The 24,190-nt window shown below is 43.7% G+C and overlaps 1 protein-coding gene and 1 long non-coding RNA gene across 5 annotated transcripts in view; one reads left to right on the top strand and one right to left on the bottom strand.

The window, feature by feature from the left end:
• Positions 1 to 24,190, bottom strand: part of shank2b (SH3 and multiple ankyrin repeat domains 2b) — a 305,670-nt gene that overhangs the window by 189,591 nt on the left and 91,889 nt on the right. For all 4 annotated transcript variants that reach the window (XM_040016691.1, XM_040016692.1, XM_040016693.1 and 1 more), the window contains exons 2-3: positions 9,120 to 9,347; positions 573 to 776 (exon numbers count right to left, since the gene is read on the bottom strand). In XM_040016691.1, coding sequence (XP_039872625.1) covers positions 573 to 776; positions 9,120 to 9,323 — 408 coding nt within the window. In that variant the 5' untranslated portion in view covers positions 9,324 to 9,347. The remainder of the gene's footprint in view (positions 1 to 572; positions 777 to 9,119; positions 9,348 to 24,190) is intronic.
• On the top strand, positions 9,330 to 9,902 carry LOC120724507. Its single transcript, XR_005693945.1, has 2 exons — positions 9,330 to 9,780; positions 9,813 to 9,902. It is a non-coding gene; the product is annotated as an uncharacterized LOC120724507 (long non-coding RNA).

The following is a 24,190-nucleotide window of genomic DNA, read 5'->3' as shown; positions in this document are numbered from 1 at the left end:
CTAACCACTTCCCTCTCATCTGAGGCTAACAGTTTGGCAAAGTGATGACACCAAATAACTTGTGCTTCAATAAAATTGTTTGAACTGATTATCTTGGAATCTGCAGCTGTGTAAAAATGGCTCCAGTAGACTTTAATTTAAATGTAGAATTCTCCTTGGACTATCCTGTTATTCTGAGTATTGGTCATTCCAGTGAGTGCTGACAAATCCTTTTTATGCTGACAAAGAGAAACTACAAGCTACAGCAAATCATGCTCACTAATGACATTTGAGCCTGTACATATATGTTTGACCATGTGTGGATTAGAGAAAATCCAAGATACATTTATGCATCTAATTCAGATTTTTTTTAAGTGATTAAATGTGAACTGTTTTTCATTCCACCCTGGAAAGAAAAACAGTATAAAGAAATTTACCCTGATATTCATGATGATGAGTGAATGTAAACTTCTGACCACACCTGTATTATTTACATCAGAATTTAAACAATTTCCTGTTTGAACTTTTAGATTATGTAACATAAAATATCCAAAAAATGTGATGTGATTCACGTAAATTTGTCAACAGTTTACCTCCAGAGCTGGGACGCCCTTGCTGATTGGCTGGGGGTATTCTCGGAGGATGCGTTCTTCATCCAGGAACTTGCCTTCTCTCCCGTTGCTCGCTGGCTGGAAAAGCCCATAGTTGAGCACATCTTTCAGGCTCTGATTAAGTGTACAAAGGATCCGCTGCTTGGCAACCCAGACCGTTGCATCCGGGTTGAAGCGCATGCATTTCTGGTTGGGTTTGGAGTGCAGCAGAGGGGGAGGGGGGATATGTGAGAGGAAAAAAATAGACAAACTGATTAGAAAGTGATGCCTGAAGTGTTGGCTGGCAGACACAAGCAAGAAAAAGTAAATAATCACCTCTGAAAACAACAAACATTATGTGACACACATTTCACTTGTACTGGACTTCCAACTTTTGACTGGCAGATGCAAATAACTTGGACCATAAGACTCAAGAGAAGATTAGACCAGAGCTAAAGAACAATGGTGCCCAATTAAAACAGTTCTAACATATCCAAACTGGTGTTTTAATAACCCAAACCCTGTCCCAGTTACTAAAACTAGACACACACATCACTGCCAAACCTTTTTTAATTTATTGTTTTATTGTTAGGATGCTAAGCGGGGCCGCTGTCCTCGCTGCGGATGTAATTGACAGAACCCTTCTGCCCCTGCTCTTTCTCAGCTTCAGCTTCTGTGAAAAAACCCAAACAAATAATGCAGGATTTCTGGTCTGAATCAGAGAGGATTACGGGCACTGTGCCGTGGCATTCAGGAAGTGTCTGTGAGACTGTACAGCTGGGTGTGCTGCTCAGCCAGTGATAGCAGGCCTGTGTCTTTAATAAAGTCTGAAGTGATGAACAGTTTGTGAACTCTGTGTAGCTTTAATCCTCTTGCCTGGCGTTGAGACAAAGACAGGAGGTGAAGGGTTGGACGTATACAGAAACAGATGTCTGGCATCTGGCAGGGGCTGTGTGGACTGATAGGGCCTCCTGTCCTCTTCTTACAATAGCAGACTTCCATCCACTCCCATTGTTAGTGCTCCCTGAACCGACTGTGCTCAACTTCAGCATTATATATGAAACAGTGATAGTGTGTGCATGTGTTAGGGTTTGCTCTTGTACTTTGGACATCAGCACAGAGATATACAGAATAAAAACTGACAAAACTGTGTTTTCCAGTGGTCACGCTGGAACTGCAGAGATATTCTCCTGGAGAAACAGCATCTGGCCACCTAAGACTGGAAATAAACCACTCATTCTTACCCATTGCTGTGACTTTATCCCTAACACTGTAGAAATAAAAAAGCAACACTTTCACTTAGGTTTTTTAAATTTTTGTAATTATTAAGGACAAAGACATCACAAAAGTATGCCAAGAGGACAAAAAGGCTCACGTCCACTGAGATCTCTCAGCACCTGTAAGAACTAAATGCTGTATATGCTGACCACTGCAATGTTTAATTAAACATTGAATACTCTATACTGTTCCAGGTGAGATCCATAGCTCTGCACTTGGAGCTAATTCTTATCACAGCCACTTCACATCGGCTGCAAATTACTGCAGGAAATGTTGGAGATCATCACTCAGTAAAGCCCAGACATTTTGTGCATAAATGTTTTTAAAGACCCTAAAAAGCAGGGCAACCCTGAACTTGAACTTTTGCTTCACAAAATGGACGTTTGTACCACCAACCCTGGGCGTCAATAACTGATGGTAAAGATGCAAAACATATTATTTTAAAGATGTGACAAGACGAGCTCCAGAAGAAATGATGTGCTGGTGTTGAGGATGTGTTCAGTGACATTCTCAGGTTTGATCCTTGGTCCTTTGTGATGCTTAATTTCACCTGTCATCAAAACCAAGTAAATTCTCCCGTCAGTGAACCTTCATTACACTGGCTTACTCTCATGACTGGATGCCCTGCAGGAGGTTGTAGGGAGTCCTAGCTTTTTAAAAACTAGCTTAAACAGAAATAAGATCCCTTAGTATTTTGTGTCATCTTTGCTACTTTGGTTGTGACCATTGAAATTGGTGAAAACCTAATCTGTTATCATCTCCACTGGCACCCACCTGACTGTGAAATTAGCATGATCCACAGTGGCCAGAACTGAAAGTGTAAGACCCAGACCACAAATACAGAATATTTGAAAAGATCATTTCAAACAGTGAGCATTTGCTGCAGCAACTGCTTTACATGGCACCCGACTAGGTAAAATCATCTTATTGGTTACTCCTCTTGTCAACACACATTTGATGGTGCTGGTGTCTGAGTTAATGACAGTTAGACTAAGCATATGTCCACAGCGGCTTTCTGGTGTTCACAAACCCATCGTCTCCTGTGGTCCAAGCATTCAAACCAACCATGTTTGGAAAGCTCGCTTTGCTTGTCACTGAGTCCAGCCTCTGAATTTTTAGCAGAAATTAACTTTGAAAAGATGTTGTCTCTGTCTGGATGTAAGAACTGTGTACTGGCATTGAATGACAGTGGAGATGGATGAAATAAAGTGAGAAAAGAAAGCTTGTAAGAGAAGAACAGTGTGAAGATTGTGGAAGAACCAAGAACACAGAAAAGCATGTGGGAAAGAGGAAATGTTGTCACTCCCTACACCTGCCTTTTCCTGTCCAAGATGTTGGTCCTTTTGAAACATTATACATTGCTGCAGCTGACTTTTAGACTTTTTTGGATAAATTGCAGCGTGACAGAGATTATTACACTGTTAAATATTTTAGACAAAGTCTGGATCTCTTTTTCTCCTGCTTCTAGTCTTTTCACTCAGAAATGATATGAACGAGCACAGTTTTCAGGAGCCTGCCTCACGTGTCTGTGAGCAAGTGTGTGTTTGTGTTAGCTTGAATTATTCACTTGATTTTGATTTCCAAGCGGACTGTGTGACTCAATCATGTGATCAAGTGGCACCACTGAGTACTCACTGATGAATGTGAAATCAGAAGCACTAGTGCATACTCGTGAGAGAGCTTAGTGCACATGTGAACATGCACATACATATTTTATGCTGCAGTTCTTTTCACTTTGATAATTACGTCAACGGGTCAAGAGTTTATTTCATCACTGTACATTTCAATCCACTGGATTGTACAAACTCAATGTGCAGCATAAAAGGGCATTACAAATGAGACAGAAAGGAACGAAACTCAGGAGAGGAACATCAAGTGGCTGAAGACAGAGCTTTGCCAAGCAGCAGCCCCGCCATCTTTGGTCCCTTTTACTCCTTTGTCCTTTTGTTTCTTGTCCTTTTGCACATGTGCATCCAATAAAAAGCTATTATTCCTCAAGGACATGCACGCATCAAGCAAAGAGCTGCAGTTCAAAGCAAACTCAAACTACTGCACAGACTCCAGAAGCACCTAGCTGCTCTTTCACACTGGCAGTCTTTTATGACGAACGTTTACTTACAGATTCTCACTGTGAATGAAAGGAAGGCTGCATCTATGTACAGTTAAGGTCGCCTACATGTGGTACATGGTCAGTGAGGATGTAGGCTGCTTGTACTGTATGCACATGGTTCTCACAGAGCTTTAAAGAACAAGCAGCACCATACTGACCCACAGTGTAAATGTACCAACGCTGCAGTTTATGAAAAGCTAACAGCTAAAGTCACAGTTCCCACTGTTCACGTAAAACAAACAAAACACTGTGGAGTCACTGTTTACCAGAACGATTTTAGAAGTAGAATCTTTTTTTTTTTTTTTTGGGGGGGGGGGTTATGTTATTTATTGTTTTCTATTTTATATCCTTTACTTTTGTGTGAGTCCTCGTGACTTGTGACTTAAATATTGTCATAACTAATTTAATCCAGGATTCTTCAATGAGTTGTTGTAGGTGCTGATGGCTGTGGGCAGGAAGCATCTCCTGTATTACAGCAGGTCTGAAGACACTCTGCTGCTGTAAACCGACTCATGAAGAGGATGCTCAGGGTTGTCCGTAATTTTCTTTTTTTGTGATTTTGATTTTGTGAAGAATCCGTCTTTGCACCATCATCTCCACTGGTTCCACAGTAGGACAGAAGCAGCGTTCTTCATCAGGTTTTTGAGCCGTTTTAAGTCCCTGGCTCTGATGCTGCTACCCCAGCAGGTGATTTAAGAAGACTCTCCACAACACACTTATTGAAGGACCCAAGCTTCCTCAGGAAGTACAGTCTGGTCTGACTCTTCTTGTAGATAGCTTCACTGATCAGTCTCTAGTCTAGTCTGTTGTCCAGGTGGACACTGAGGTATTTATACTCTTCAACCACCTACACTTCTAATCCCGTGATGGAAATAGTGTTTGACTTAACACTTAACGTGGTTTTACGTGGCCTATCAACACAATTTAAAAACTGGTATAAAGTCCACACCTTTTCCGTCAATTGCTCCGTCTGTCCTGCTCACATCTCCAGTGGTTGTACACGGTGTCGTTAACGTGGCTTCACTCCGCATCAGCCGCTTTGCTAGCTAAACACCGGTGTCGGCACATAAGGACGCTGTCATAGCCTGACAACCATGTTGATTAGCTGCGTATATACGAAAGTGAGTCGCATCATTGGCTGGACTATGGGATAAGTTGGGATCGTTCTAATCCCATACAGGAGCAGCCAGTCACTGACTGACTAACACTGCAAAACAGAATTGTTAAAGTATTTCAGGTTAGATTTATTTATTTATTTTTGTGCGCAACGCAGATTTTCTGTGCGCAGAAACCAGCAGTGCGCAATTGCGCACGCGTGCAGCTTAGAGGGAACGTTGGTCAACAGGAGAATAACTTGGTGACTTTTTTCCTTAAACAATCACACAAACTTAGAATTGGGACTAACTGGATGGTCAGTCAGGTCCAGTAGTTAAGTTAAACTGAGTTGATCATTTGCTGTGAAGCGTTTGTGTGATAGTCTTTCACGCACATATGACTGTTTGGACAGTCATAGCGACAACATTAGATGACAAATTTTACACTTTGAGGTTTTGGTCCTACTGGATTACAACTTCCAAGAACTTGGAATCTTATTGGATTATATCCACACAGAGATAGGCACGTCGTGGCCAAGGCATGCCCACTCTGTCCAACCTGTCTCGTCTCTCACATCAGAATAAAATCAGCATAATCTCAGAGTAGGTTAATGAGATAAGTCCACCGATTTGATTGTGTGATTATTATGATTTGATGTGGCTTTTGCTTTGTTCCTGCTGAACTGCTTTTAGTAACACGCCCTGTATTCAAAAAGTCTAAATTGTGGACATTCCCTTTTTAACTTTTTTGAACAGTGAAGCATAAAACCTGCATATTTTTATAACATCACTTGAAGGGCTCTTACAGGTTACGCTAACCTTAAAATTAACAGTTAACTTGGTTTTCAAGGCCACTAAATGTAACCCAGTTATTTACCAAGCGCACCAATTTAGAGAGCCATAGATAACCGGTGTGAAGGTGCACCAGGGCCACCCTGGTAAACATGCCTTCAAAGGGACCAGGTTCGTCTCCCATAGGGACTCAGTATCAGTTAGAGCTGGGCAAGTCTCCTACCCGACTCCATCTAAGCTCTCTTTGCCTATTGGGTAATACTTATCAGAGATGAGTGGGTTTTCTTTAAACAGAGAGCCTTTTCCAGACCTGGAAACATAGCTGAAGACAAACTTGGACAGAGAAACACCGGGGACAATACACAGAATGACACGCAGACGCTCCGACGAAGAACAGAGGTAACCACACACTAAAAATACACACAGGGTAACAATCTAACTATACAAGACAACAGGGAAACAAAACAGAACACATGACCTGGGACACCTTTTAAGTAAAACAGGAAATACAACTGGCTCAAGGACACGGACTTGAAACTACACAGGGGAGTACAGGGACCAAAACCTAAGAACTAGAGAAACCATCACAATTGCAGTGAAGCGCCAGATAACAACAAAGATCAATAATAATACACCCTGGACCGTGACAGTTATTGGCTTGCGAGTTGTGAGAATTTTCTGTGTCATGAAAGTAACTCTCTTTTGACCTGGCTAAATCACCATGGTAACATGCTGAACACATAACCTGATTATATTCAGATTTTTACTTTAGAATCTTTAAAAGTGCCTGAGTTTAACAGATTATTTAATTTACAGCATGGTTTAAGTGAATCAGTCCTGCTTGATTTACCAGAACCATCTGAAATTTGAAATTTGGTCAGGAAAGCCTTAAAGAGTTGGTACAACTTTGAGTAAACTCAGTTTTTTCAAATGGCCTCAGTGTTTTGCTATGAAGCACAAAAAATACTGTAACTTAAACACGCATTTCTAATCTGTCCCAAACTTTACATTTGATCAAAGTCCCAACAAATAGGCACCGACAGCCAGAGCAGCACCGAGTGGGAATAGGAAATGTTTTTGCTTTGAGTATTATTCCTCACAGACTGACCACATCCACTTAGAAAGAGGTCTGTATAAACTTCCAGCCTTGATGATGCCTTTGTGTAAAAATGATGGCTTTTCATTTAATGGCGGCTCTAGTGGCATGGCACGAAAAAGGAAGTTGTAATTGAAGGGTAGGATTTTAGAAAATCATAACATTATTATCATTATTATATATTATACACCCACTCATATATATATTAGTGGGTGTGTGAAACCATGAGGCAGGCCATGTGGTAGGTTTGTCTGTGTTTGAGGCTGAAACAGCCAAAAACATTATGAGACATTTTAAATTTAAGATTGACAGACAGACATTTTATTGTCATTCAGTGAACAAGGAATGAAATATTTTTGGAGTTGGCTCACCAAAGGATGAAAATGTATCAAAAATATGTTAAATATGTAATAAGTTATGTTGCATCCCGCTTCCATCCCGCACAGAGATGCAGCTGGTCACACACTCAGTGTACAACACTGTGACATAAACTTAACATGTGTTCTTGTACAATGTCTAGCAGGCACAGGAAGTGTGCCTTGTTTATGAAACAGACAAATTAGAATTTTCTGAAAGACTGCAACAAACATCTCGAGTGAGTCGAGCCCGGCACACGTACACGGCAGCAGGCGCGATGCCACGGTCCTATCACTGCTGCTCGCAGCTTTAATGTGGAATATGAAATAAGGGCCTAAAAATAAGATTAATTAGGCATCATTTACTTTCAGCTATTCATCTACCTGCTATTCATTTACATATTAATAGGAAATGGAAGGACAATCTAACATTCATTTACTTTCTCCTTTGGGCTCCCACATCTGGGTTCATCATCTTCTATTATAAACTGCACAGCAATATTAAATTGTATAATCAGTATTTGAGTTCTAAGGGCAAACTGTGTCATTAAATGTTGTAGTGTGACTCTCACCAAGCACCTAATCCAGTAAACGCTTTTCTTCACTAATTTTCCAAATAGCCCCGCCCACCTCATGACCCACCTTAACTTTTGATACACACTCTTACACATATGCGGCTATATATAACAACCTGCTACACGTCTCCCATTCAACAGTCACAGACCAACTAATATCATATTATGATTCTTGATGGCCAGAGCTCGTTTAAGTCCCCGGCTTTAAAACTGTAAATGAGTGAAAGATTACTGGTAAGCCTACTTTAAACAGCAGGAAGCCTCCAAGGCTGAGATTACACTCCTTTGCTTCCTCTGAAAACATCCATTTGCTTAAAGGTTAATCTCACACAAATGGAAGAGATAAGGATGTGTTATATTATCATGCTAGAGGAGTCTTATAATGAGTATAAAATAAGATAAAACAACAAACTGATGGAATGTGCTAACAGGTGTATGTGTTTTTCAAGTTTTGGCAAAAGTCTTTGCACATTTCCTGCAAATTTCTTTTATCTCTCCAGGTATATACAACAGATGATATATACCAGCTAATAGGGATACTACTTTATACATGAAAGGACCCTTAAAGAATATTCACCCTCTCAGAAATGCCAGTGATTTCGTTGTTGGAGTTGGAGTGAGCAGAGTGCAGTGAAGCACATTTGGATCACTGTAAAACCTTTAACATCTGGAAATGCACCTGTTTCTTTCTGCCTGCATTATCAATTTTTATAAAGATTCCTATCTGTTTAATGCATGGTGACACTGTTTGTAGCCCACAACTGAAATGCCACCGACTGTACCTTTCCTGCAGGTCTCACACATTAACGGCATCATTGCGTTTGAGTTTACTGCAAGCCAGCTTTCAATAAAAGCTTTTAGATCACAAAAGAGGTTAGAAGGTGTTAGAATACACAGCATTCATTTCCAGTACATATCAAGTCGCAAGTTTATGTTCATCAGTCACGTTAATATTTCACACAGTCACAAACATGATCAATTCGAAACATTTATCGGGTTACTGGCATCCCATCTAGGGTTAGGGTCGAGGTCGTTTCCCTTACTGATGAAATCTCATACGTTAATGTTAACATTAATATTGTTCTGTTAAACGCTTTGAGCTCTGGCGTCCCAAAAAGATGAAAATTTTAACAAAAAAAGAGGTGGATGTTTGCCTAACCCTACCCTAGATGCGGGTGAGCTGGTGGATGCTACGAGGTTAACATCAGCACTCTCAAAAGCTCTGTTCTCATCCTTCACAGATACTCACTGTCTGCTGCAAGTCAGGGATCAAGAGACGGATAACCAGTGAGTTTGTGTGAATGTCGTCCATGCGGTTCTGCGATGGCTCTGCAGTGGCCCTTATGGTCTCATAGATGGTTTCTTCGCGGGAGCTCTCGGAGGCACAATCATCAGAGTAGTCGGAAAAGCTCTGGGCCATCTCATCCTCACTGGAGGTGGAGCTTTGGGGCATAGTCAGCAGGCCCGGGGAATTCAGCTGGGACAGAGAAGCAAACAGGAAATAATATCAGGCTCTTGCAAAGAGATGATTAAAGAAACTAGATATTCAAATTGAATAATCTCCTCCTGTTCCCATCAGACACCTTCTGTCATTTCAGACAGCTGTCAAAGACCACGCATGCTACTTTGTCTCATCCATCCTGTGCTAACAGCTTGTACAGTGGGCTTCAGTAAACTCCCAGAGGTACTAATATCACCTAATATATGCAAAAACATGGTCTGGCTCATTAGTGCTTTCTGTATATCACTAAATGAACTTCACGAGGGTGAAAACTGCACCTGAGAGTTAATCTATTCCCTATGGCCAAATGATCCACTGTCAACATGATTTATGGTCTTATCAGTCAGTGCCTCCAGCTGTGTGCTTGTAAGTGACCCGGGCAGAATGAAGATACTGAAATAACCCGAATGTCTGATTAAATATATTTTCAACTTTTCTCAGAAGTCAGTGTGTGGGGATTTGGAGGTTAAATGTTTTATATTAATTAAATACTAGCAATTAATATCCCCATATGTCATTGACCTTACACTGACAAAAAAGATTTCTTTTTTAAAGTAACTGATTAAAACAGTACCCAACACTCACACTGAACTATTCTCACTTGTTGACATTAGATAACAGTTAGAGGTCTAACATAAGTACTAAACACAGACAGAGATTAAATGGTTTTTAGGTAAAACCTTCCCAATGTATAACTTCTTCTTCATTTCGTTCATTAAATATTATTTTTCATTTTTAAAAAACTAATCTATGACCTTTTCTTTAACTAAAGAAAACACTTCAACTTGGAAATACAAGCAAAAACCGTGTAAGTCAAAATCTGAAGGTTATAGCTCAACATAGGAAATGATCATGCTAAGATGTGCGTATTTCACTCTACTTCTTTTCAGAGTGCATGCAAGATACAATATTTCACAAGATGACTTTTCAAACATCTGTCTGTTTAACTGCGACTGCTGCAAAAACAAAAAACAAACAAACAAAAAAGAAAAAACCCAAACCTGGACTCTGTCACGGGTTCATAACTCTAGGAACAACAAGTAGGCCTGCAGTGTGAGAGCGAAGTGCTCTAATAGGGTGATATGGTACTACAAGGTCATGAAGATGAGGTGGGGCCTGATTATTTAAGACCTTGTATGTGAGGAGCAGGATTTTGAATTCTGGATTTAACAGGAAGCCAATGAAGGGAAGCCAAAACAGGAGAAATCTGCTCTCTCTTTCTAGTCCCTGTCAGGACTCTTGCTGCAGCATTTTGGATTAGCTGAAGGCTTTTCAGTGAGTTTTTAGGACATCCTGATAATAATGAATTACAGTCGTCCAGCCTGGAAGTAATAAATGCATGAACTAGTTTTTCAGTGTCACTCTGAGACAGGATATTTCTAATTTTAGAGATGTTGCACAAATGGAAGAAAGCAGTCTTACATATTTGTTTAATATGTGCATTGAAGGACATGTCCTGGTCAAAAATGACTCCAAGGTTCCTCACAGTGTCATGCTACACTGAGGTCTAGCAGGACAAGCACAGAGATGAGTCCACTGTCAAAGGCCATAAGAAGATCATTTGTAACCTTCACTAAAGCTGTTTCTGTGCTGTGATGAGCTCTGAAACCTGACTGAAACTCTTCAAATAAACCATTCCTCTGCAGATGATCTGTTAGCTGTTTGACAACTACTCTTTCAAGGATGTTTGATATGAAGGTTGGAGATTGGCCTATAATTAGCTAAGACTGCTGGGTCTAGAAATGCTTTTTAAGCAACAAGATGTGTATTTGGAATCCTTGTCTTTTTTGAATCCCCAATCGGGTCCAAGTTTCAGCTGTCTAGCTGTTAATTTGAGGTGAAGTTGAAGAATCTGAAAGTAGTCCTTTTTATTTTTTAATCCACTTTGTTCAATGTCCTCGTGCCACTGGTAGTAAAAGAGCCCCACAGGATGATTCCTCTACCACCATTCCTGACAGCTGGTACAGTCTATTTGAAAACGATTTGTAATTTGCAGTTATTTAGAAATATAGAATCTTAAGCAGCACCTTAATGAGTGTATATTTATATTTGTATATATTTAAACAAATACCGGTATATAATTTTGACCCTGTGCAGATTATAGAAAATCCAAAATAAATTGTACATCCACTCCCTTTTTTTTTTTAAGTCATCAAGGATATATGTTGTACAATCATGGGAAAAGAACAGTGCAAAGAAACCATAAAAAGCCCAAAATGACTATGCCATTCACGGCTATGATGAGTGTACATATCCAACCATATATGCCCATTAGCTGAGATGTCCCGGATTTGATGACATTGCAGGTAACAATAGATAAAGCTGCCATTTTCAGTGACATGTGTAATGGATAGATTTGCCTTTTTCCAGATTTCTTGAGTTTGTATTCCCACTCGTGATAACAGATAACTCTACATTGTATTCCTTGAGGATTTGAGAAATGTTTTTAACAAAGAAGGATGAAAATGGGTGAGAAAAGATGAAGAATCAAGGTGTGACAGTTAAAAAATGCCAGTTTTATATCAGTTCGAAAAGCAACTCCTGATTTTGTTTTTGCACATTTTCATTTCAGCCTCCTGCTGTGGACTTTATTTTGTAATGTGTATAATTTCCTCCCATGCTTTTCCAGTCAGCATGTGGCCAATTACATATGCACTCGAAGTGTCACGTAACATGTGTCATGTTTGAGCATTCAAGTGATACGAAGTACTGCTTCATAGATAATTGGCAAACCTTCTGGAGGAAACCTGGTCTTGTTAGGAGAGACGGCATCCATCCCACTTTGGATGGAGCAGCTCTCATTTCTAGAAATATGGACAAATTTATTAAACCCCCCAAAATATGACTATCCAGAGTTGGGAGCAGGAAGCAGAGTTGCAGTCTTACACGCCTCTCTGCAGCTTCTCTCCTCCTGCTACCCCCCGAAAAAAAAACCCATCTCCATAGAGACTGTGTCAGCTCCCAAAAAGACAAAAAACAAACTAAAAACCAGCAACAAACAACTTAAACATAAAAAATCACAACGAAAGAACAATTCAGTATCCACATCTGAACCAAAGAGTAAAACAGTGAAATGTGGATTATTAAATATTAGGTCTCTCTCCTCCAAGTCTCCGTTAGTACATGACTTAATAATTGATCAACAAATCGATTTACTCTGCCTTACAGAAACCTGGTTGCAGCAGGATGATTATGTTAGTTTAAATGAATCAACACCCCCGAGTCATTCTAACTACCAGAAATCTCGAAGCACAGGCCGAGGGGGCGGTGTGGCAGCAATTTTTCACACCAGCCTATTAATTAATGAAAGACCCAGACAGACTTAATTCATTTAAAAAGCCTGATGTTTAGCCTCGTCCACCCCAGCTGTAAAACTCAGAAACCAGTCTTACTTGTTATCATCTATCGTCCAGCTGGGCCTTACTCACAGTTTCTGTCTGATTTCTCAGACTTTATATCTAATTTAGTTCTCAGCTCAGATAAAATAATTATTGTGGGTGATTTTAACATCCATGTAGATGCTAAAAATGACAGCCTCAACATGGCATTTAATCTGTTATTAGACTCAATTGGTTTCTCTCAAACTGTAAAAGAACCCACCCACCACTTTAATCACACTCTAGATCTTGTTTTAACATATGGCATAGAAACTGAACATTTAACAGTGTTTCCTGAAAACCCTCTCCTGTCTGATCATTTCCTGATAACATTTACATTTACAATAATTGATTACACAGCGGTGGAGAGTAGACTTTATCAAAGTAGATGTCTTTCTGAAAGCGCTGTAACTAAGTTTAAGAATATAATCCACCCACTGTTATCATCTTCAATGCCCTGTACCAACACAGAGCAGAGCAGCTATCTGAACGCTGCTCCAACAGAGGTCGATTATCTTGTTAATAATTTCACCTCCTCACTACGTACGACTCTGGATACTGTAGCGCCAGTGAAAACTAAGGTCTCTAATCAGAAGTACCTGACTCCGTGGTATAATTCTCAAACACGTAGCCTAAAGCAGATGACTCTTAAGCTGGAGAGGAAATGGCGTGTCACAAATTTATAGGATCATCATTTAGCCTGGAGAAATAGTTTGTTGCTTTATAAGAAAGCCCTCCGCAAAGCCAGAACATCTTACTATTCATCACTGATTGAAGAAAATAAGAACAACCCCAGGTTTCTCTTCAGCTCTGTAGCCAGGCTGACAAACAGTCAGAGCTCTGTTGAGCCAACCATCCCTTTGTCACGATCGGGCGAATTACACACAGTAATTCGGCGTGCCCGTGTGGCGTGCTGGCTAGACCCAAACGCGGCGAAGGCTAGCGGTGGGTTGGAACAGACACGCAGTTATTCTAGTAATGATCAGTGCACGAAGCGTGGCTTCGGAACTGGCGTTACAGACGGAGAGCGAGCGGAGCCGGGATGAGAAAAAGAATCGAAGGGAAAAACACTCACAGTTGCTGAATCAGGCGGAGACTGACGTCGGCAAAGTTTCGGAGCTCCTGACATGAAGAGAACGATGTCTGAGCGGCGAACAGGTGGGTGGCGTCTCTTTTAAACCTGGCCCCGTGCTCAGCTGATCACCAGCTGACAGGACCCCCCCCCCCGAAGACCGGCACCCGACGGTCCAGGACGGCGGCGATGGAAATCCGAGATGAGGGAAGGATCCAAGACAAAGCGGGACGGCACCCAGGAGCGCTCCTTAGGACCGTAGCCAGCCCAGTCCACCAGATACTGGACCCCTCGACCCCGGGGACGGGGGTCCAAGATCCGCCGGACAGTGTAGACAGGACCCCCATCGACGAACCTGGGTGGAGGCGGGGCTGGGGAGGGGGGCGCCAGCGGGGAAGTAACGCGCCGTTTAAGCTGCGAGACGTGGAAAAACGGATGGACCTTCATGGTGGGTGGAAGCCGGAGACGATAAGTCACGGGGTTGAGCCAGGCAGTGATCTCCTACGGGCCAACGAACCTGGGAGTGAGCTTCTTGGACTCGGTGCGGAGCCGCAGGTGCCATGTGGAGAGCCAGACGCGATCCCCCAGCTGGAATGGATGACCCGGGCGGTGGCGGCGACGATGCTGCTTGGTGTACAGAGCGTTGGCTCGGGAAATGGCAGCCCGCGCCTTGATCCAGGCCTTACGACAGCGGTGGACCATCCGTTCAGCAGCAGGCACGTCGACCTCCGCCTCCTGATGGCTGAAGATAGGAGGATGAAAACCATGACAGACTTCAAAGGGCGAGAGACCGGTGGCAGAAGAGACGTGAAGGTTATGAGACAGCTCAGCCCACAACAGGTAACAAGGCCAAAGCAACGGTTGGGCGGAAACGAAGCACCTCAAGAAGCGCCCCAGCTGTTGATTGGTCCGTTCAACCTGCCCATTGGTCTGAGGGTGATAGCTGGACGAGAGGCTGGGAGACGCTCCAATCAGGCGGCAAAAGGCTTTCCAGAACCTGGCGGTGAACTGGGGCCCCCTGTCGGAGACTATGTCCTTGGGGAACCCCTGAAGCCGGATGACATGGTCCAAGAGGAGCTCGGCCGTCCGTTTGGCGGAAGGGAGACCGGCCAGAGCGACCAGGTGCACCGCCTTTGAAAACCGGTCTACAAAGGTGAGGATGGTATCAAGACCGTCCACAGATGGGAGGCCGGTAACAAAGTCAAGGCCGACATGGGACCAGGGACGTCCTGGCACAGGGAGAGGGCGAAGGTCGCCAGCGGGAGGCTGAGTGGAGGACTTGGCCCGAGCACAGGTGTCACAGGCGGAAACGAATTCACGGACGTCCCGAGTCATGGAGGGCCACCAGAAGGCACGACGGAGGAGTTGGAGGGTCCTGTCAGGCCCCGGGTGACCAGAGAGCGGGGAGGAGTGAGCCCAGAGCAAGGCCTCCTGACGGCACCGGGATAGTACATAGAGCCTCCCAGCAGGGGTGTCAGGCGGAGGTGGTTCGGCAGTCAGGGCATCCCGGATAGAGTCCTCCAAGGGCCACCGAAGGGGGGCAGCGAAGCAATGAGAAGGTAGGATAGGTCCAGGGTCTGACGTGAGGCCGTCCTGGGCAAACTGTCTGGAGAGAGCGTCCGCCTTAGCGTTCTTGGAACCAGGGCAGTAGGCGAGGTGGAAATTGTAAGGCTCAAAGAATAAGGCCCAACGGGCCTGCCTTGGGTTGAGCTGCTTGGCAGAACGAATATGGATCAGGTTCTGATGATCAGTCCAGATCAGAAAAGGGTCTTTCGCTCCCAGGAGCCAATGCCGCCACTCTTCTAAGGCCCACTTGATGGCCAGGAGTTCTCGATCTCCGACACCATACCGTTGCTGCGTGGGAGAAAATTTCCTTGTGAAATAGCAGCATGGGTGAAGTTTTCCATCCGGGCCGTGTTGAGAAAGGACGGCGCCAGCGCCAACATCGGACGCATCCACCTCCACCACAAAATCTCTGGCAGGATCAGGGTGGAGCAGGATGGGGGCCGTAGTGAACCGGTGGATAAGGTCTTGGAATGCCTGTTTTGCACCTGGGGAGAGGCAGAAGGGCTTAGGCAGGTTAGCTGGTTTGGTGAGGGATGTCAGTGGGGCGACAACGGTGCTGAAGTTACGGATAAAGCGCCGATAGAAATTGGTAAAGCCCAGGAAGCTCTGTAGCTGCTTAAGGCTGGAGGGCTGAGGCCACTGGGTCACGGCTTGGACCTTTTGCGGGTCCATGGTCAGGCCATCGGAGGAGATGGTGAAGCCTAGGAAGGTGGTGGACTGCTGATGGAAAGCACACTTCTCCAGTTTGCAGAACAGCTGGTACTCAAGCAGCCTGCTCAGCACGGCCCTCACATGGCGAATATGGTCCACTTCGGTGCGGGAGTAGATCAAGATGTCATCTAGATAAGCAAACACCCACCGGCCTAGCATATCCCGCAAGACATCGTTGATCAGATGTTGGAAGACAGCAGGGCTGTTGCAGAGGCCAAAGGGCATCACCAGGTACTCCCAGTGCCCGTTAGGGGTGATGAAGGCCGTCTTCCATTCGTCCCCTTCCCTAATGCGCACCAAATTGTAGGCGCTGCGTAGGTCTAGTTTGGTGAAGATGCAGGCCTGGGAGAGGGAATCAAGTGCGGTGGATAGCAGAGGAAGAGGATGGCGGTTCTTGATGGTGACTTTATTCAAGCCCCGATAATCTATACAGGGGCGGAGCCCGCCATCTTTCTTCTTGACAAAGAAGAATCCAGCAGCAGCAGGAGAGGTAGAAGGGCGAATAAAGCCCTGTTGGAGAGCCTCAGCAACGTACTCCTCCATGGCCTTATTCTCTGCGGGTGACAGAAAGAACAGGCGACCACGAGGAGGGACCGCTCCCGGGAGGAGCTCGATGGCCATGTCGTAGGAGTGATGAGGAGGTAGAGTAGAGGCTCGCCTCTTACTGAAGACCTCAGATAGGTCGTGGTAAGCCGGAGGGATCTTATCCAGATCAATGGGCTCTGGGGGAGAGGCCTCTTCTGACTTTGAGTTCTTTTGGGTCCAAGAGAGATGGCAGCGGCGTGGACACTGGGGGCCCCAATCCAGGATCTGGCAGGAAGACCAGGAGATGTGGGGGTCATGTTGACGGAACCAGGGGTATCCAAGGATGAGAGGAGAGGAAGTAGCCGAGACTACTAGAAACCGGACCTCCTCCTGATGATCCCCAATAGACATGCGAACCGGCTGGGTCTGGAACTGGATCGGGTAGGGTTGGAGGGGTCGCCCATCTACTGAGGTCACCGGGAGAAATCGATCAACGGAAGTTAATGGAATGCAAAGTCGAGAGGCTAGTTTTTGGTCGATGAAGTTCTCAGTGGCTCCGGTGTCCAGGAGGGCTTCAGATGAGAACTGTTGGTGTTTCAGGTGAAATATTACTGGTAACAGAAAACGAGAGGGGTCAGAGGAGTGTGAAGGGCCAGGTGGGACTCCCCCGCAGTCTACCTGGCGTCGTCATTTCCCGGACGTAGCGGGCACTGGGGACAACGGTGTCGAGCTGATCCACAGTAGGCGCAGAGACCCTCATGTCAACTCCATTCCACTTATCTGGTAGTCCGATCCGGGGCTCCGCGCTCACCGGCGCTGGCTGACGTTGCAGCGAGGTGACGGAAGTGGAAAGTTGGAGGACAGTTTCGGTGAGAGACTCCATTTTTGTGGTCATCCGATCCACCACACCGCGAAGATATAGTACTTCGGCTTTCAGCCGTTCGAATTCCGTTGGGTCTATATGTGGCTCAGACATCCTGTCACGATCGGGCGAATTACACACAGTAATTCGGCGTGCCCGTGTGGCGTGCTGGCTAGACCCAAACGCGGCGAAGGCTAGCGGTGGGTTGGAACAGACATGCAGTTATTCTAGTAACGATCAGTGCACGAAGCGTGGCTTCGGAACTGGCGTTACAGACGGAGAGCGAGCGGAGCCGGGATGAGAAAAAGAATCGAAGGGAAAAACACTCACGGTTGCTGAATCAGGCGGAGACTGATGTCGGCAAAGTTTCAGAGCTCCTGACATGAAGAGAACGATGTCTGAGCGGCGAACAGGTGGGTGGCGTCTCTTTTAAACCCGGCCCCGTGATCAGCTGATCACCAGCTGACACCCTTTAACGTTAACTAGTAATGACTTCATGAACTTCTTCAAGAATAAAATTTTTATCTTTAGAGAAAAAATTAGAAATAATCATCCCACAGATGTAATATTATCTACAGCTACTCTTAGTACCATTGATGTTAAGTTAGACTCTTTTTCTCCAATTGATCTTTCTGAGTTAACTTCAATAATTACTTCCTCCAAACCATCAACGTGTCTTTTAGACCCCATTCCTACAAAACCGCTCAAAGAAGTCCTGCCATTAATTAATGCTTCAGTCTTAAATATGATCAACCTATCTCTAATAATCAGCTATGTACCACAGGCCTTCAAGCTGGCTGTAGTTAAACCTTTACTCAAAAAGCCATCTCTAGACCCAGCAGTCTTAGCTAATTATAGGCCAATCTCCAACCTTCCTTTCATATCAAACATCCTTGAAAGAGTAGTTGTCAAACAGCTAACAGATCATCTGCAGAGGCTTATTTGAAGAGTTTCAGTCAGGTTTCAGAGATCATCACAGCACAGAAACAGCTTTAGTGAAGGTTACAAATGATCTTCTTATGGCCTCTGACAGTGGACTCATCTCTGTGCTTGTCCTGCTAGACCTCAGTGCAGCGTTCGATACTGTCGACCATAATATCCTATTAGAGCGATTAGAACATGCTGTAGGTATTACAGGTACTGTGCTGCAGTGGTTTGTATCATATCTATCTAATAGACTCCAGTTTGTGCATGTAAATGGAGAGTCCTCTTCACACACTGAGGTTAATTATGGAGTTCCACAGGGTTCAGTGCTAGGACCAATTCTGTTTACATTATACATGCTTCCCTTAGGCAGCATCATTAGAAGACATAGCATACATTTTCACTGCTATGCAGATGACACCCAGCTCTATCTGTCCATGAAGCCAGATAACACACACCAATTAGTTAAACTGCAGGAATGTCTTAAAGACATAAAGACCTGGATGGCCGCTAACTTTCTGCTTCTTAATTCAGATAAAACTGAGGTTATTATACTCGGCCCTGAAAAGCCTAGAAATGTGGTATCTAAGCAGATTCTTACTCTGGATGGCATTACCTTGGCCTCCAGTAACGCTGTGAGGAACCTTGGAGTCATTTTTGACCAGGACATGTCCTTCAACGCACATATTAAGCAAATATGTAAGACTGCTTTCTTCCATTTGTGCAACATCTCTAAAATTAGAAATATCCTGTCTCAGAGTGACGCTGAAAAACTAGGTCATGCATTTATTACTTCCAGGCTGGATGACTGTAATTCATTATTATCAGGGTGTCCAAAAAACTCACTGAAAAGCCTTCAGCTAATCCAAAATGCTGCAGCAAGAGTACTGACAGGAAAAAGGGAGTTTTTCCTTCCCACTGTCACCAAAGTGCTTGCTTATAGGGGGGTCATATGACTGTTGGGTTTTTCTCTGTATCTATTATTGTGCGATCTACTGTACAATATAAAGCGCCTTGAGGCAACTTTTGTTGTGATTTGTGATTATATAAATAAAATTGAATTGAATACTGTGTGAATAAAATTGTACTACAATAAAGACACAAAAGACAAGTCACAACAGATGTTTAGAGCATTTTTGATCATTAGATTGTATGTGACACGGCTTTAATTTCATGGGAACCAATCTGTGCTGCACTTGTTGCCGACAGTTTATATACAGTGTTGTGTTTGCCCCCTTTATGATTTCTTAAACTTTTCCATACTTTTAAATCAAACTTCTATATTTCAGGTCATCAAACAATTTTATTATTAAAGAACGATAACCTGAATAACCACAAACTGCATTTTTTAAAGGAAAAATGTCAAACCTACCTGTCCTTATGTGAAAAAGTAATTTCCCCCTCATCACATTTTTATTTCATTTCATTTTTTGGAAACCTGAGTTCCACTAGCCACATCCAGGCCTGATTTCTGGCAGACCTGCTGAATAAAGAAATCACCTGTAGGAATGTTTAGCTGATTTTAGAGTTTAGAAATGTGTTAACATAGAATGTAGAACTATTGTAGAGATACTGACACTGCCCTCAATATAATAAAGGCCTCACTGTGTTGTGAACTTAGGAGTAGATTGTAGGAGACCCTCCCCCACTTGAACTGTGAAAGTAAAACACAGAGGAGTTAATGCTGAGTGGAAATTCCCCAGAGAATGTTTGGGTGGGGGTCTCAACATTTGTAACTGGATAACTGTGGTCTGGAAGGGAGATGGGTTTTATGACCTAGGGAGTCACCTACACCCACAGTGTTTTAACTGTCACGCACACACATCCACACGCACACTCACTCATGTGCACACACACATCCACACGCACACTCACTCATGTGCACACACATACACACAGGTATGCGTACACAGTCACTCACGAGCACTCACATAGACACGTGGGAACGCGCACATGTAGGCATTCATGTGCTCGTGCACATAGACACAGACACAGAGTTTGCAGCACACCGTGGGGGGTTTTATGATGGGGTCGCCCCTACAAAGCTGTGTTTCACAGACAAAGGAGTGAAGATTTGCAGAGGGACACACCGGCCTGGCAAGTCTTCCCTTCTAGAAGATGCATGCTTAAATGAGGATAAATGAAGAAGAGTAAAGATAAATGAAGAAGAGTAAAGATAAATGAAGATGAGTAAAGATGAGTAAAGATGAATAAAGGTTTTGTGAAAATGACTACTGAGTCCGGTGCCATCTCTGGATGCTCGAGGAATAAAAAGAACCGGGGTAAAACTGATTTCGCAACAGTTTTGGTGCCGTGAAACCCGGGATTCGCTCGAGGCCCAGAGAGGAATTGGCAGAGCTGAGATCGTGAAACGAGGCGAACAGAGAGCTAGCTCAAATGATTAAAAGGTAAGCACGACCTGTTTATTTTCGAACCGTGCATATTGTTTAAAGCCTAAATTATCTGTTCGCTAAGTTGAACGTATCGCAGTGTAAATTCACTCAGTAGAAAAAAAGGTGGCTAGCGTCCGTCTCAGTGCGTTAAAGCAAGAGACTTTTGCTAAGAACTCGGGTTGATGTTTAGCGCCCCGTAAGAACATCTCGGTGCGTTAAAGCAGGAGACGTTTGTTACGGATTAATAGAATCGGTGTTTCATCCGCGGCGGTGTGTGATCCGTCTTAGTTATTAGGAAAAAAGTGGCGGTGTGTGATCCGTCCCCGTGTGTTAAAGCAGGAAACGTGTGTTACTATTAGTTAGAAAGCGGGGTTTAAGGCTTTGTCACCGGCTGAGGGCCGTGTGCGCTCCGAGTTTGGCAACTCCACCCTTGGTCAGACGCGTCCTTGGGATTTGCCGGGTTGGTGACCTGGGCACCGGGGGCGCCCTAAATAACTAAAGCTAGGTGTTGGATCCTAGTCGCGGTTGATAACCTGCATGAGAGTGGGGGCAAGTTGCTTTGTTAGTGAGAGAACGACTGCTTGGCTCAGCCCACTGACTGCAGTGTGTGTAGACTGTGCAGTTTGTGTGAAAGCGCCGTTAGAGTCGGCGTCTCGTCTGAAGTACGGGAGTCAATTAAAGTAACAAAAAGAATTTGTGTCTAAAAGTGTGTGTTTGTGGTGTGCAGAAATCGCGGCAGGAGAACGTGTCACGAGTTGTTGCAAACTGTGAAGTCAATTGGGGGGTTTAATTTGGTTTTATATTTTTTAGGGGAAGAGAAACCGCGGTATCGAGTCCGTGGCGCAGTTTGAATAATTTGTGAGGTGCACAAGAGCGGACGGCACCCGCTCTGTGTGCCGTTTAGGGCGTTGTCCGGAATAAGCAGAGGAAGAAGTGTCTCGCAGAAAGTTTGAATGGGACTCCTAGAAGCATGAGCTGTGTGTGAGCCAGCCTCGAGGGGCGGGTTCACAGGTGGAACGAACGAAGAGTAAAATGTGCGTGTGTGTGAGAGAGAAAGAAAAGGTGGGGGCGAGTGACCAGCCTGTGAGTGTGTGTGTGAATTCTTTGATGACAAAGAGGGAGACAAAGTAGATTAGTTGATTTTTTGTGAAATAATAATAGTTAAGAAATCCTAGTGATCAAATAGGAGAAAATGAACTAAAGTAAATAAAGCAAATTAAAAAGTGGATTAGTGTTAAAGTAATGATAAATAAATTGATAAAACTAATAGTGACATTTAAAGGTGATCAAGTACTCAAGGATGAATGGAGAATTTGATTGCTGACGGTATGAGAGCTGTTGGGGTGAAAGGAAAATGAGGTTGGAGGAGTGAGTTAACAGGTTAATGTGTGGGTGTAAAACAATGGGGTAAAAAAAGAGAGAAAGAAAATCATGAAAACAAAGAAAATAAAAAGTGTGGAAGTGTGAGTGGGAAATTGTCTCCAACTGGGGGAAGCAGTGACGCTACAGGTCACCTTCTTCCCCTGCTGGACACAAAAGAAAACATAATTTGGAGTGCTGTGGATGAAAACAATTAACAACAACATCAAGAAGATTTTTGTGTTTGCGGTTAAGAACAAATAAAAATTTTATTTTTGGGGTTTAAAGTCAGTAGAGTTCAAAACAAAGTAAGTAGAGATGTGTTGCTTTAGGAGTGATGAAAACATATGCAGTTACAGTGAATAATGAAAGTCTCTCAGTCTGTCGATTACAGGTGGGGAACGGACCTGGATCAATTCTCCACGGGCAGCAGTCGGAAGAAAATTATAGGTTAAAATCATTAGAAAAAAATAGAAACACCCAGCCAGAATTTTTGGCTGAATGGTTTTGCAGCTTCCCGTCCTCATCCTGAACAAGCAAGCTCCAAGGAAGCTGATCTCTCCCTGAAGACACAGAGTGCAGTTCCAGGAGCACGAGGATGAACATCAACAGTGGACAGAAGTCCAAGAGACAATACCAGAGTCCTGAGCAGAGAGGTCCAGCAGCGCTGTGGGCAAACGGCATCAGAAAGAAAAGATCCACCATCTAGATTGGATGGATGGAGATGCGTTTCTAGCAAGCTGCAACCTCACTGTGTGTGAAGGACTTTTGAGAAGACTGTCTGAGTTTGACATTTGCCATGTTTGGAGTGAGATGGCAATGAAAGAGACAGTGGGACAAAGAGAGACACGGGACAAAGCTGAAGACAACTGACTGCCATTGGACTGAAAAGTGGGAGAGAAGAACAGAGAGAAAGGAGAAGGGGAGGGCTGAGGCTGCTGTTTTAGTGTGGGGAATCAAATTGGGTTAAGGAATCCGGGGAGACAAACGACTGCCTGGAAGTGGAGGATTGACACAGTGTCCAGACCTCCACAAAAGGGGGAGGAAGACAAGCACTGAGGTATGCAAGTGTACTGTTAGAAAAATGGAAAGGTGACACCACACATGCAGATAATATGCACCAGAGATAACACAAAATCATACACAAAGTGTTACATATTAAAAGAGGGTATTTGTAGAAGGGGTTGACAACACTCAGCGTGGTTGCCGATGGTCACCTGCAAGCATTTGGGGTTTAGCTGTGCCTGACTATGACAGAGTTTTTCATTTAGATGTTTCTGAAACAAAATTTGGAGTGAACGGAGTTTTGTTTCAGAAAAAAGGGGGAGTGTACATAAAAGGATACATAAAAACAGAAAATGTATTAACCCGACTAACACACACACACACACACACACACGTAATGAAGATCAAACACAATTTTAAGTAGGCAATACTGTTACCATCATCCTGTCTGGTTTATTGAGTGGGTTGAGAACTGATACATAGACGACTGAATTAGTATTATTTTGGGGAACATGATAGCAGGGGTGAACAGAATCCTGCAGCCAGAGTTTAAATGAGTGAAACTAGCAGATTTTTTGTTTTTGTTTTGTTTTGTTTTTTGTTTTTGTTTCTGAAGGATGGGGAAGGTTTTACCATGGCCAGTAAAGATGAGTAAAGATGAATAAAGGTTTTGTGAAAATGACTACTGAGTCTGGTGCCATCTCTGGATGCTCGAGGAATAAAAAGAACCGGGGTAAAACTGATTTCGCAACACACCTGAAAACGTGCCAGAGAGAAGTTGGCTCAAAAATGTCAGAAAGCAACACAAACACAATCTGAAGAACCTCCTGAGAAGCAAACGTTTGACTTTTACCAATTTGGAAAGGGTTGCAAAACCATTTTAAGTACTCACTGTACTGAGGCGTCAAGTTTTCATCTATCTGCTCTTTGGAAATCACCTTTTTGTTGAAAATAATACTAATTTGTACCTTTCAGACTGAGCTATCTTTGGTGTTGACAGGTTGCTGCGGCGCAAAAGAATAGAA

This window comes from Simochromis diagramma, unplaced genomic scaffold (assembly GCF_900408965.1).
Source record: "Simochromis diagramma unplaced genomic scaffold, fSimDia1.1 OVJJ01000692.1, whole genome shotgun sequence".
NCBI classification, from domain to species: domain Eukaryota; kingdom Metazoa; phylum Chordata; class Actinopteri; order Cichliformes; family Cichlidae; genus Simochromis; species Simochromis diagramma.
Note: the sequence above shows the minus strand (reverse complement) of the source record. Positions and strands in the feature narration are given on the sequence as shown.